Genomic DNA, 13,537 nt, shown 5'->3' with positions numbered 1-13,537 from the left:
TTTTAGTGTAATACATTGAGCACAATAATAAAAAAACACATATGCCAGTTTTTTAGAATTCTTAGCCCAGCAGTTGCAGTTTACAGATTTCAGTGCTGCTTCTTGGAACATCCGGTCTGCACAGGAAAGAGTTAACCGTGGACAGTGCAGTCTCCTGTCAGTCTGTTAGCAGGGGAGTGCCTTGGCATCCTGGGCTATTGGGCTGTGTGTTTTCTATGATGCACACAGTGTAGGCAGACAACTTCAGTCCCTGCATGACTCTGCAGGATGCTGCAATAGAAAGGAGCCAACCGGAAACCTGGGGCAGCAAGCATGGCGCCAGCTTAAACTGGGACATAGGCAAGGAATAAAAGATAAAGAAGCTGCATGTCCAGTAAGTGTTTAAATCAGCTGCTGAAAGTGCTTAACAAACCTGAAGTCTGACCAGGTCAAGGTGACTTCTGATTGGTTGCTGCAGGTGTGGGACTTGGGCCTTTTTTTTTTTTTTGAATAGTGTTGAACATGTAAGCTGTAGAAACTCTATGTATTGTATAGACCCATACACACAGTACACCGCCTACAACCAGCATGTCCCCCACAGTGCAGATGTATTCTTAGTCCTCCTTATCTGTCATTCTTTAGAACACTGCTCATTTGGACCAGTTTGAACGCATTAAGACGCTGGGCACAGGCTCGTTTGGACGAGTGATGCTTGTAAGACATAAGGAGAATGGGCATCATTATGCTATGAAGATCCTGGACAAGCAAAAGGTAAGGCCTGTAATCAGAATCTCATGGACCTGATATTATGCATTTAAAGGAAAACTATGTTTGTGTGTGTGTATATATATATATATATATATATATATATATATATATATATATATATATATATATATATATATATATATATATATATATATATATATATATATAATGTATTTATATCAAATGCTCTTCAAGGCATAAAATAGTTACATGGCTATGTAACTTTTATATGCCTTGAAGAGCATTTGATATAAATACATATTTGCATTGGAGAACATGTCCCGTCGTTTTATATTTTTTTACTATTGATATTGGTGGAATATTGGGAGTCCACCCTGACACTGATCTCTATATAACGTACTAAGGCACAATAGAAGTAACCTACCTGAATTTTATAGATAGATAGATATATCTCTATCATCTCTATCACCGTCTTTATCATCTCTATCATCTCCATCTCTATCATCTCCATCTCTATCATCTCCTTCTACATCATCTCCATCTCTATCATCTCCATCTACATCATATCTCTCTCTATCTCTCTATCTATCTATATATTATATATGTATCTGTATCTATGTGTGTGTGTGTGATATTCTCTCATTATGACCACTGGTAAAGTTAACACCATTGGTTAACTTGTGACAATGGCACCTGAAAGTGGGTGGGATATATTAGGCAGCAAGTGATCATGTTGTCCTTGAAATTAATGTGTTGAAAATAGAAAAAATGTAAGCATAAGGTTTTAAACATGACTTTGACAAAAGCCAAATTGTAATGGTTAGATGACTGGGTCAGAGCAACTCCAAAACTGCAGCTCTTATGGGATATTCCCTGTCTGCAATGGTCAGGACCTACCAAAAGGGGTCCAAGGAAGGAAAAATTGGCAACAGGGTCACTGGCGGGCCAAGGCTCATTGATGTATGTGGGGAGCTAAGGCTGGCCTATGTAGTCCAAATCCAATAGAAGAGATACTGTAACTCAAAACTGGAAAGGTGAATGCTGGTTCTCATAGAAAGGTGTCATAACACACAGAGCATCGCAGTTTGTAGTGTATGGGGCTGTGTAGCTGCAGACCAGTCAGGGCGCCCATGTTGAGGCAATGACCTGCCTGGATGGTTACAGATTGGGGGAATAGTTTAGGCCCTCGTTATATAGTTTTTTGTAGTTGATTGATTTTACAGCGATCATAACGTGATTGGTATAGCCTAGGACAGTGGTCATCAACCCTGTCCTCAGGGCCCACTAACAGGCCAGGTTTTATGTATTACCTTGAGGAGATGCAGACTAGAATTCTGCAATCGCTGATCAGCAAATGATATGACCTGTAATGTATTTCAGTTATCTTGCAAACCTGGCCTGTTAGTGGGCCCTGGGGACAGGAGTTGAGAACCACTGTTCTAGGATACCTACCCCTTCCTGCTATTTTGATTTGTCCACATAAAAAATACATTTTGTAGTTCTGGGCATCGGGCTTGCATGCTCTTTTGCAGGGCAAGTTTTAATATTTGCAGAACAGCAAGAGTCCCTTTACCTTGTAGACTTTGTTAACCCTTAAAGTGGGAGTAAATTTCCATGCATCATTTTTACATATAGGTAAGCCATAATAAGGCTTACCTATAGATAGCGTAAATATCTAAACGTATGCGATGCATACTAGCACATTATGCCATTGCCTTGCAGATTAAAAAAAGCAGCGGTTTACTACCGCTTTAATCATTGTGTGATATATTCCTGGTACAAAGACGTATTAGGCTACAGGCCCTTATGACCTCTAGCAAAGGAAGTTGGGGGCACCCCATTATAACCAGGTTTTATGTCTCCGCCTCACCGCCTGTTTTAACCCTGTAAATGCCACACCATCATGCTGCCACTGTGTGCATTACTCGATATTGCAGGATAGTTACAGCGTGGCCCCATTCACTTGAATAGATCGTGTTTGTGGCAGTACTGCCTGCCAAATGTATCAGAAGGAATCCTTTTTGTCACAGCATGTATAATACCCCCGTCCAGCTTAAGGGGAGGGGCACTAAAAACTAGGCTCAGCCACCTGTTTTTACCGCCCCCTCCCTTTCCAACCGCAAGTCTAAACAAGCCCTAGAGCAGACTGGCCCATAGCGTAATGTCTACCCTTTAGTACCTTAGCTAATTCATCCCTCCAGTTCTTTTATTAATGGCATTGACTGTTGAGCTTTGATCTGTTCTTGAGTAATAATCTCATTACTTGGGGGTCAGGCAGAGCGAAACTCACACTTTTCTAGGTTTTGGGTTTTTGGTTGGCCAACTACTCCTTGCTCCTCCTGGGATGGGTCCTCTTCTGCCTTCACCACGCCAACCCTCATGTAACCAAGTTTTGTTTGTTGTTGGTGGACACCAGGATTGTGCTGGTATGTTCTACCTTCCTCTACCATCTGCAGGACCATAAGACACTAATTATGACCCTCTGCTTGGTCTTCAGGTGGTGAAATTGAAGCAGATTGAGCACACGCTGAATGAGAAGCGGATCCTACAGGCTGTTAATTTCCCTTTTCTTGTTCGGTTGGAGTATTCATTTAAGGTAACTTACGTGAAACACACTGAATATCTGTATATGGGGTAAAACTTCATTTCTTACTCTGTTTTTTCCAACCTCCTCAGATCTGTTTTGTTTTTTTGGGTTTTTTTTCTGACTGTATAACAATTAACTCTCATTGTATCTCCACCATCTTCAGTTGTCATCAGTTTGCCTCTATACATCATGTCTCCAACCCAGCAAAGTGTTCTCCCCAGTCTGCTGCAGTATTCTACCTTTTTATACTGTCATCATTTATTCACCGGTCTTCCTCGCTGCCTCCTGTCTCTCTGCCAGCACAGTGTTATCCCCATTCTGATATAATATGTCCTGCTTCTATACCATTGCTGTCATCATAACCTGTCTTACTCAATACCGCCCATCTCTGCCAGCACAGTGTTATCCCCATTCTGATATAATATGTCCTGCTTCTATACCATTGCTGTCATCATAACCTGTCTTACTCAATACCGCCCATCTCTGCCAGCACAGGGTTATCCCCATTCTGCTGTAATGTGTCCTGCCTCCATACTACCAATATCAACTGGTCTTCCTCATTACTCCCTGTCTCTCTGCTAGTACAATGTTCTCACTGTGCTGTAACATGTCCTGCCTCTATATCAGTGATTCTCAACTAGGGTTCCTCCAGAGGTTGCTAGGGGTTCCTTCAGCATTGGGCAATTTCTGCCTCTCAGATAACTTCCCAATGACACCACTGATCTTTTTAGCTATCTGTGAGGAGGTAATTCTTCTCAATGGCCACAAGTGTAAGGACCATTCTTCCCACTGACCATCACACTAATGTATCATGAGTTGTAGATTTCTAGTTTTTAGCAGGGGTTCCCTGAGACTGGAGAACTATTTCAAGGGTTCCTCTGCGTTGAAAAGGTTGAGCAAGGCTGCTCTATATGATCATTGCCATCAGAACTGGTCTGTCCCACTAGTCTCTCTACTAGCACAATATTATCACCACTCTGCTGTAATGTGCCTTGTCTCTATACGATCACCACCATCATTACTGACCTTCCCCACTACCACCTGCCTCTCTGCCAGCACAGTGTTATTACCAGTCTGCTGTAATGTGCCCAGCCTCTGTACTATCGCCACCATCATAGTTACATAGTAGGTGAGGTCGAAAAAAGACACACGTCCATCAAGTCCAACCTTGATGGACTTGTCCAATCATAACCTATCTTCCTTACTACCTCCTGCCTCTCTGACCATGCACTGCTATCACCGGTTTATCTCCCGGTGTCCTCCCAATATGCTCTCATCCCATTATCACCAGTCTACCTCACCACTCCCTGTCTGGGGCTCCATCATCCTCCACCTCGTTACTGGCAGTCTTGTCGTTGGTCTCCTGCCTCTAACCTTTCCAGTTTCCCCATTTATCTTCTACCTCTGTTCTGTTTTTCAGGACAACACTAACCTGTACATGGTTATGGAATATGTAGCAGGGGGTGAGATGTTCTCTCACTTGCGCCGGATCGGACGCTTCAGGTAATGCGCTGTTACCATTTTAAAGATGAAGAGAGTATTTCCATCCATGTGTCGCTAACATCTTGCCTTTCCCCATACAGTGAACCTCACGCCCGATTCTATGCATCTCAGATTGTATTAACGTTCGAGTATCTGCACTCTTTGGATCTAATCTATAGAGACCTGAAACCAGAAAACCTGCTCATAGACCAGCAAGGTTACATACAGGTATTGTACATCTGCATGCTGATTAAATATGAACAGAGAGATCCATTTTACCTTGATATTTGTCCTATTGCATTATATGTGTTATCCAGTGTTTTCATGTTCAGGTTAGTACAATATTCCTACCTTCTGGTAGGCAGGAATCCCAAACAGAGCAGAGTCTTTTACCTTCATTTAGTGTTGGGAACCTCGAGCTAGGGGTATTGTTTTTTCAGGGCCGATAGCTTTTTTTTTTTTTTTCGGCCGCCTTTCAGGCCAATATCAGGTGCCGATAATCTGTTCATCACCGTCACTTGCCACTGTCTCCTGCCACCCATATGCACCTTGTCACTACTTACACTACTTCTGGCAGCCTCTCCCCAGCGGCGCAACCTTCGCGGCCCTGCTGTAGGGGCGGAACATCGGTTATGCAAGGCGGACAGTGAGATGATGTCATTTCTCTGCCGCCCCGCTTACAGAGATTGGCAGAGACTGCAGTGAGCGCCGCACGGGGGACAGGGGACCAATATCTGTAATATCCTGACCGATAATGATGATTTGAAAAATGTGAATATCGCCCCCCAACCCCCCCCCCCCAAAAAAAAAATCGGCCACTCCGATAATCGGTCGACCCCTACCTCGAACTGATCATGCTGTTATCTTTCAAGGAGGTGGATTCCAAGGCTGCTACAAGTAACAAAGTGCCTTTGGTAGGATAATTAGTGTATGAGAACCCTTATATTGTATAAAGCAAACCAATTTACTATACAAAAGCAAAAAAGAATTGTAAGAAGTGTGCCTCATTTCCAGCTGGCTGCTGTATAGGTTTAGAATCTTCTCCACACAGTGCTGATCTTCTGGCACTGCTGGAGTTAACATAGTTCTAAAGGTTTAGTGTTTTTTTTTTTTTTTTTTTTTTTTTTTTTTTTTTTTTTTTTTCCTTTAAAAGAGAAATATGGTAATGGGGTGTTTTTTTTTTTTTTTTTTTTGTTATTTTTTTTTCTTCCTTTTTTTAAGAATCATACTTGCCTAGCTGGATGCTGCCTCTGTCCCCCACCATCTCGAACACTGAGAACTGATCGCTCAAACACCACCCATCGCTCGGTTCTCAGAGAGCCGGTGACCGTCAGTCTCACTGGAGCGCTGGGGTGTGGAAGGGATGGGAGCTGCCAACTCAGGCTCTCAGCGGCCCGCTGAAAGGCTGGACCGGCTCTGTGACAACAGCCGACAGCGGGCTTCATCAAGGGAAGTACAGCCAAATGAGCTTTGGCTGTACTACTTCTTTAAAATAATACATATCATACTTACCTGCTCTGTGCCATGGTTTTACACAGAGCAGCTTGGATCCTCTGCTTCTCGGCCCCCTCCCTTAGTGCCCCTTAGTGGTTACTCTGGGCTACTCATGCATGCTCGCTCCCGAGCTTCCTCTGTGTGTCTCTGTGTGTCCCACTCCCCCCTCACTGCCTGTGATTGACATCAGCGGAAGCCAGTGTCTCCCGCTGCTGTGGCTCAGCCAATAAGGAGAGAGAGACCTGGGAGAGCCTCTGCTCTCGAGCACATTGATTGAGATGGGGCTTGGGTAGGTATCAGGGAGGGGGGGACTGCACACTGAAGGTTTTTTCACCTTCATGTATAGAATGCATGAAGATAAAAAACCTTGACTCTTTTAAACCACTTTTAGATCAGCCACTACAAGTGTGAAAGAGTTGCACCCTCCCCTTCTGCCCAACTCATTCATTTGTAGTATTCTTTCCTAGAACACACAGGGTTCCTGTGAATGGAGGATGGGCACATGAATGACAAGATCTGCCTTCTCCAATCACAGAACACCTCGCATCTGCATGGAGGAGGCGCTGCTGTTAACCCAAGCAGCGCCAGAAGTTCGGCAATATAAGGAGGGACTCTGCAATAGATTTCTATACCTACTGTGTGCATGGGGCACACTTCATTACAGTTAGTTAGGTCCCTGGTGCTGATTAAAAAAAAAAAACAGCTAGCCTTCAGCTTTAAAGACCAGCACTTGTTAAATACAAAATCTGGTATTCATTCAACAGATTTTCATTGAGCTAAGACTGGGAAGCACTGGGCTAAGACCAAGATGAGATCCAATGGGCGTTTTTTTTTTTCATTGGAGCCTCTAGATGGTGCTCTTGTGTGCTGAATGTCAAACTATTTGCATTACTGCTGATTTACATGGTTTTAGTTTACTGATTACACTGCCATCTACAGGCTCGATATATTATTGTAATTAATATATTATAATTATTTTTTTTTAATTTTCTAGCTGTCATGTGCACAGGTGCTGGTTTATCAAAACTGTAGCTAAAGTAGAATTGTTGATGGCAACTTTTCTTTTTCCTTCTAAAGTGTGTCAAACCCTTTTTTTTTCATTTTTTTTTTTCTTTCTTTTTTTTTTATATTCTACTTTGCTGTTTTTTTGTGATCAGATAAATAGATAATAATAAATATGAAAATATTTTAGCACTTCTAGTTTCTATGAAGACACAATATTACTTTATTTATAAAGCAGTGATATTATAGTGAAAACAGCAAAACCAACTGCACAGAAGGAGGTAAGTATGACATGTTTGTTTTATTTTTTTATTTTTTTTAAACAAACTTTTAGATATCCTTTAATGAATGAGGGTGAACCTCTCTCTAACAGGGACACGGACAGCAAAAAAAACTTGATAGGTGTTCTAATCCTTCCCTGCTCCATCCAAAACTAAAAACAAAGTACATTTGCCTTTAGTTAAAAAGGGAGTCCTGCGAAAATTTTTTTTTTTTTTAAATTCAGCCGCTACAAATACTGCAGCTTCTGACTTTTAAAATATGGACACTTACCTGTCCAGGGTCCAGCTATGTCGACACCCGAGGCCGAACAGTCCCTCGTTCCACGGATGCTGCCGCCGCCATCTTCGGTATGGGAATCAGGAAATGAAGCCTTGCAGGGTTACTTCCCGTTTCCCTACTGTGCATGCGCGAGTTGCGCAGTGCAATCTGAATGGTCCATGCTGTCTCTGGGACCCGTGTGTGTCCCAGCAGACAGCGCAGCGGGATGGGAAGAGGCATAGACTCCCGTGGGAGTCTATGCCCGGAAGTGGGTGCAAATACCTGTCTTAGACAGGTATCTGCACCCCCCTTGCCCCTGAAAGATGCCAAATGTGACACCGGAGGGGGGGAGGGTTACGAAAACGGAGGTTCAATTTTTTGGTGAACCTCCGCTTTAAATACTGCAGTGTATAAGAGATATTAGTATTGTATCTGCTGTCTGCTAGAACTACCCCTCCCCAAGGGGCCATAAAGACGCAACTATTCAAGGTGCATATAAAGCATTGAACTGAATAAAGAGGAAATTGATGCAATACATTTGATCTGGCACTTCAAAGCTGAACTCCAGCCTCACCTTCAGTCTTGCACAGTTGGACCGGCTCGTCTCCTGTACTTAAACAGTTTACTCTGATTTCACTGCACACTGTAAGCCATTTCCTGGCTTCCTGCTTGTATCAGGATCATGGATTCTTGAGAGAAGCACTGAGGCCGGGGTGATTTGATGGTTCTTCGGAAGCTGTGTACAACGACCCTGCTGGACTCTCCTGCCAGCCTTGATCTGTCTGCATGACATAGAGACCTAGTGAGCACATCACTGGGTCTATAATAAAGTATGTCATAAAAGAGAAGTTATCATTTTTAAAAAAAAAAGTCACTAGCTTGTGTTGAAGGGTCGGGGGATCTCAGCACCTGCAGTAACAGACATCTGCCAACTGATGCTAGAATTGTGTCCAGGAAATGCACGTTAAATCTGAGCTAATTATTGGTCCTGTTTCTTTCTTCTAGGTGACAGATTTTGGTTTTGCCAAGAGAGTCAAAGGAAGAACATGGACTCTGTGTGGGACCCCAGAGTACTTGGCCCCTGAAATCATCCTCAGCAAGGTGAGATTATGTTTGTGGTATTCATTAAGCACTTGCCGTCTGGGATTATTTTGCATTTTTATTTTGTGCTTTCTTTCCCCCATACAGCACATTTAAAATCATCATTTTTTTGCTAAAGCATTACTTAGAACTCCAGGCATTATATATTTTCTGAAAGGGGAGGCTGTGGAGAATAGTGGTGGTTGTTGCAATTTTTTATGCCAGGTGATATTTGGGCAGCCATTTATCAAACGCAAATTTTTAGGAAAAAAATACACATAAATGAATTTTAGTGCACACAAACACAATATAATACCATGCTTTTTGGTAACATCTAAAATATGCTGCATTGAGTAAACAGATGCCAAACATGTCAAGATTTAAAATTGTGTACCTACAGTACCTAAAATTGTTCATAGACGACCCATTTAAAACCTTTACAAGTTTCCAGTTTAGAGTTAAATGTGAGATCTGGCTCTAGAATTATTTTTCTCTCTGACATTCGAGGCGATATTTCACATGTGGTGTAATGTTTACATATGCATGCCTCACCTACATGTGTGTTAGCATTTGCTTGTGAGCACAAGGGATGCTTCTTTGAAATTATTATTATTTTTTATTTTATTTTATTTTTTATTTTATTTAACCACTTCAGCCCTGGAAGGATTTACCTCCTTCCTGACCAGGCCATTTTTTACTATACAGTACTGCTTCGCTTTAACTGACAATTGCGCGGTTGTGCGACATTGTACACAAACAAAATTTATATCCTTTTTTTTTCCCCACAAATAGAGCTTCCTTTTGGTAGTATTTGATCACCTCCTGCGGTTTTTGTTTTTTACGCTCTAAACAAGAAAAACAATTTTGAAAAAAAAACAATATTTTTTACTTTTTGCTATAATAAATATCCAAAAAAAAACAAATTTCTTCATGTATTAAAATATGTATTCTACATATTTTTGGTAAAAAAAAAATTGCAATAAGCGTATATTGATTGGTTTGCACAAAAGTTATAGTGTCTACAAAATAGGGGATATATTTATGGCATTTTTTTTTTTTTTTTTTTTTACTAGTAATGGCGGTGATCAGCAATCTTTAGCGGGACTGCGACATTGTGGTGGACACTTGATTGGACACTTGACACTTTTTTTAGGACCATTGACATTTATACATCGATCAGTGCTATAAAAATGCACTGATTACTGTGCAAATGTCACTGGCAGGGAAGGGGGTAACACTAGGGGGTGATCAAAGGGTTAAATGTGTTCCCTGTGAGGTATTTCTTACTGTTGGCGGAGGGGACCGACTGGAGGAGGAGAGAGATCGCTGTTCCTGATCACTAGGAACAAACGATCTCTTTCCTCCCCTGTCAGAACTGGCAACTGTTTGTTTACATTGACACATCCCCATTCTGGCTCTTTGTGGAGCGATCGTGGGTGGCTGGCGGACATCGTGGCTGCCAGGCACGCGCGCCTCCCACAGCTGTTAAAGCGGCTGACGTACACCTACTGCAGCCGTGCCAACCTGCTGCCATATAATGAGGGCGGCTGGTCGGCAACAGGTTAAGTAAATATTGCTATCACAACAGGTGAACAAGCCCCTTATCATAGCTTTGAGCAGTAACATGTACTCTTTATTGAGACATAAGGGGTCTCTTATGCTAGCCATAAATTATACAATTTTCTTTCCTGCACCCATGGGTTGCAGGAAAGAAAATAACTCTGTCTCCATCAATATAGTCCAGCAGGAAGCTGCCTCTGCCAGGAGAACACAGTGATTATTGCTAGCGGCTATAGCTGTTGGCAATAATTGCATCCTGAAAATACGACATGCTGTTTGTACCAAAGTCGATCCATGTATTGACTTGGGTACAATCAGCCTGTCCGTACATGGTTTGGAGAGAGAGAGAGAGACTCTCTCTATATATAATCTCTCTCGATATATATCGATATAATCTCGATAGAGATGTGTGTATAGATAGAGAGATCTATCTATCTCTATCATATATATCTCACACAGCCTACAGTAGGCAAATGGTTAATATAACAAAGGCTTTCTATGTGATTTCTCTGTGCCTAGACTTTGTGAATGCAATAATTGTGGCTTATAGCAGCAGAAGCGGCTGCACTTAGTAGCTCTGGTCCATGATGGAGGACATAAGAAAAATTTAAAGACTTCTGCTATGACAAGCTACAACCTACACTAGCAGATGTACAGTGAATCTACATGCTTCTGTAATTTCCTTAGTGCAGGATCACGTGTGTGTGTGTGTACACTTCCATGGACACGTGTGTGTGTGTGTGTGTGTGTGTGTACACTTCCATGGACACGTGTGTGTGTGTGTGTGTGTGTGTGTGTGTGTGTACACTTCCATAGACACATGTGCTATCAAAGATGTAAATGAGATCACATTTTAAACTAGTTTGTTGTATTTGCATATATTTGAAGGACGAGCATTTATTTTTATATATAATTCTCCTCTCTCTGTTGTCAGATAAACTTCCTTTTGCCTACTGTCACTCACACCCATATAAACTGCAAGTTAGCACTGCTTAAACAGACTTGTCAGCTATTTTAAAGGGGTTGTAAAGATGTTTTTTTTTTTTTTTTTTAAATAACAAACATGTTATACTTACCTTCACTGTGCAGCTCGTTCTGCACAGAGTGGCCCCGAACCTGGTCTTCTGGGGTCCCTCGGCGGCTGTTTCAGCTCCTCCCCGCAAGCATTTACCACCTTCATGCGAGCTCCCTCGCACGGTGGTGAGTGCTTGCGGGCGCGCTCCCGTGATACAGCCGGCGGCTATAGCCGCTCGCTGTATCACTCGGCCCCGCCCCCCGGCGCGCCGCGTCATCGGATGTGATTGACAGCAGCGCGAGCCAATGGCTGCGCTGCTTTCAATCCATCCACTGCAGCCAATCAGCGACCAGGCTGAGCTGCAATGAAGCTGACGAGGACGAGGAGCGAAGATTTGAGGCGTCAGGTAAGTAAAACGGGGGGGCTGGGGGCGGCGGTACTGTCAAAAGTTTTTTCACCTTAATGCATAGAATGCATTAAGGTGAAAAAATTTTTACCTTTACAACCCCTTTAAATGTAAGTAAAGTAAGTAAAGTAAAAGTTCTGCCTAAAAGCAGGGGCCATAGGATGCCTGGTATAACCTTTTTAGGGCCCATTCGTGCAATATGGTGCACGGTGCTAAAACAGAGTCCACCTTTGGGATCATGCTTTATGTTGCACCCATATTTAGGCTGTAACATCAAACATTGCATATCCCCCCCCACCTCGACTTATTTGAATGGCAGGGAGCTTCTCCCTGTTTTTCTTCTTTTAAATTTAGTATGGCTGTGCATGGCTCCGTCTGCGTCATCAATTCACAGATTTCTTTTAATAGAAAAGCTACAATCCTATTTAACACCATGGTGGAGGGCGACGGATCTCAGTGGAGCACAAGTGCGGTTGATGTCACTACACTTGTAGTCCAATGTTTACTTCCTCCAGCCCTATAACTGAAGTTTAGTACGGAGGGCTGGGGGAAGAATTTACAGGAGCGCATGCAGTGCACCCACCATTATCGCAATGTTCTGCTGCCTTCAATGCCAACATTTAAAGCTGAAGCCCAGTAAAACTAAGCTTAAACCTACTAGAATGGGGTTGGGAACATGGTTAAAGTGGTTATAAACCCTCCATACACCCCGTGAAGTGAATGGCCTCAGATGATACACAGAGATGAAACAAATCCTCCTACATAAGTTGTACCTGTTTATCTGCAGTCTTCTCGTCTCTACATTTGTTCAAGGTCCAGGATTTATAAAGCGTGTCTGAGCTGGGGCGGAGAGCTGAAGTTACTCTGCAGAGTTCAGTGAGGAGAGCCGAGAGCTGATTGGAGAGAAGGAACACGCCCCACAGCACACAGGAACAGAGCTGAGGCTGCCAATCACAGGCTGTGTGTTGGAGATCCCTCCTCTGTCACCATTTTTCTCCTGGTTTCAGGAAAACTTGTCAGAAGTGATTCATACTCATAGCAGAGGAACGGAGCAGCAGCCAGAAATTACATGAAGTGCTCTTAACTGAAACAACGCACACTATAGGAGGATATGTTTTCATGTCTGAGGTTTACAACCACTTTAAAGTAGAATTATCTATTTCATTTTTGACATCTGTGTCCCATTGCTGAGAGTTCTCTTCACTTCCTGTCCCATCCTCAAACAGGAAGTGACAGGTATTCCATGCAAGTTCAGGCAATTCCTTTGGGCCTTCTAAGTCATCAGAACTAGTGTCCCCATTGGAAGATTTCCCCTCTATTACTTTTCTAGGGACAACCCAAAATGTGGGATTTTATTTTCAATGATAATGTTAAACAGGACAAGTAGAGAGGGTGAATCTCACACAGACAGCAATAAAAACTGACTGGTGTTCTGATCCCTCTCCACTCTGTCCAATACTATAAAAAAAAAGTTTTGCCCTATAGTTATACTTTAAGTTTAGGTTTTGATCAGACTTCTACTTTAATAATAATAATTTTGCAAAAGGTGGGCTATGCCTTTTAAGCAGCCCATTCAAAATAATTGGTCTGCAATTCAACAGATGAACAAATAGGAACTGTTTGCATTTTATGGCAGCACCTTGTAACGGCGGGATGCCATGCA

At 42.5% G+C, this 13,537-nt stretch overlaps 1 protein-coding gene across 6 annotated transcripts in view; it reads left to right on the top strand.

Moving 5' to 3' along the window:
- The window catches only part of LOC141133212 (cAMP-dependent protein kinase catalytic subunit alpha), a 96,135-nt gene that overhangs the window by 69,753 nt on the left and 12,845 nt on the right, over positions 1-13,537 (top strand). For all 6 annotated transcript variants that reach the window (XM_073622440.1, XM_073622441.1, XM_073622439.1 and 3 more), the window contains 5 exons: positions 622-750; positions 3,206-3,304; positions 4,716-4,798; positions 4,879-5,005; positions 8,819-8,914. In XM_073622440.1, the coding sequence (XP_073478541.1) occupies positions 622-750; positions 3,206-3,304; positions 4,716-4,798; positions 4,879-5,005; positions 8,819-8,914 (534 nt within the window). The remainder of the gene's footprint in view (positions 1-621; positions 751-3,205; positions 3,305-4,715; positions 4,799-4,878; positions 5,006-8,818; positions 8,915-13,537) is intronic.

Source organism: Aquarana catesbeiana, linkage group LG03, assembly GCF_042186555.1.
Source record: "Aquarana catesbeiana isolate 2022-GZ linkage group LG03, ASM4218655v1, whole genome shotgun sequence".
NCBI classification, from domain to species: Eukaryota; Metazoa; Chordata; class Amphibia; order Anura; family Ranidae; genus Aquarana; species Aquarana catesbeiana.
Note: the sequence above shows the minus strand (reverse complement) of the source record. Positions and strands in the feature narration are given on the sequence as shown.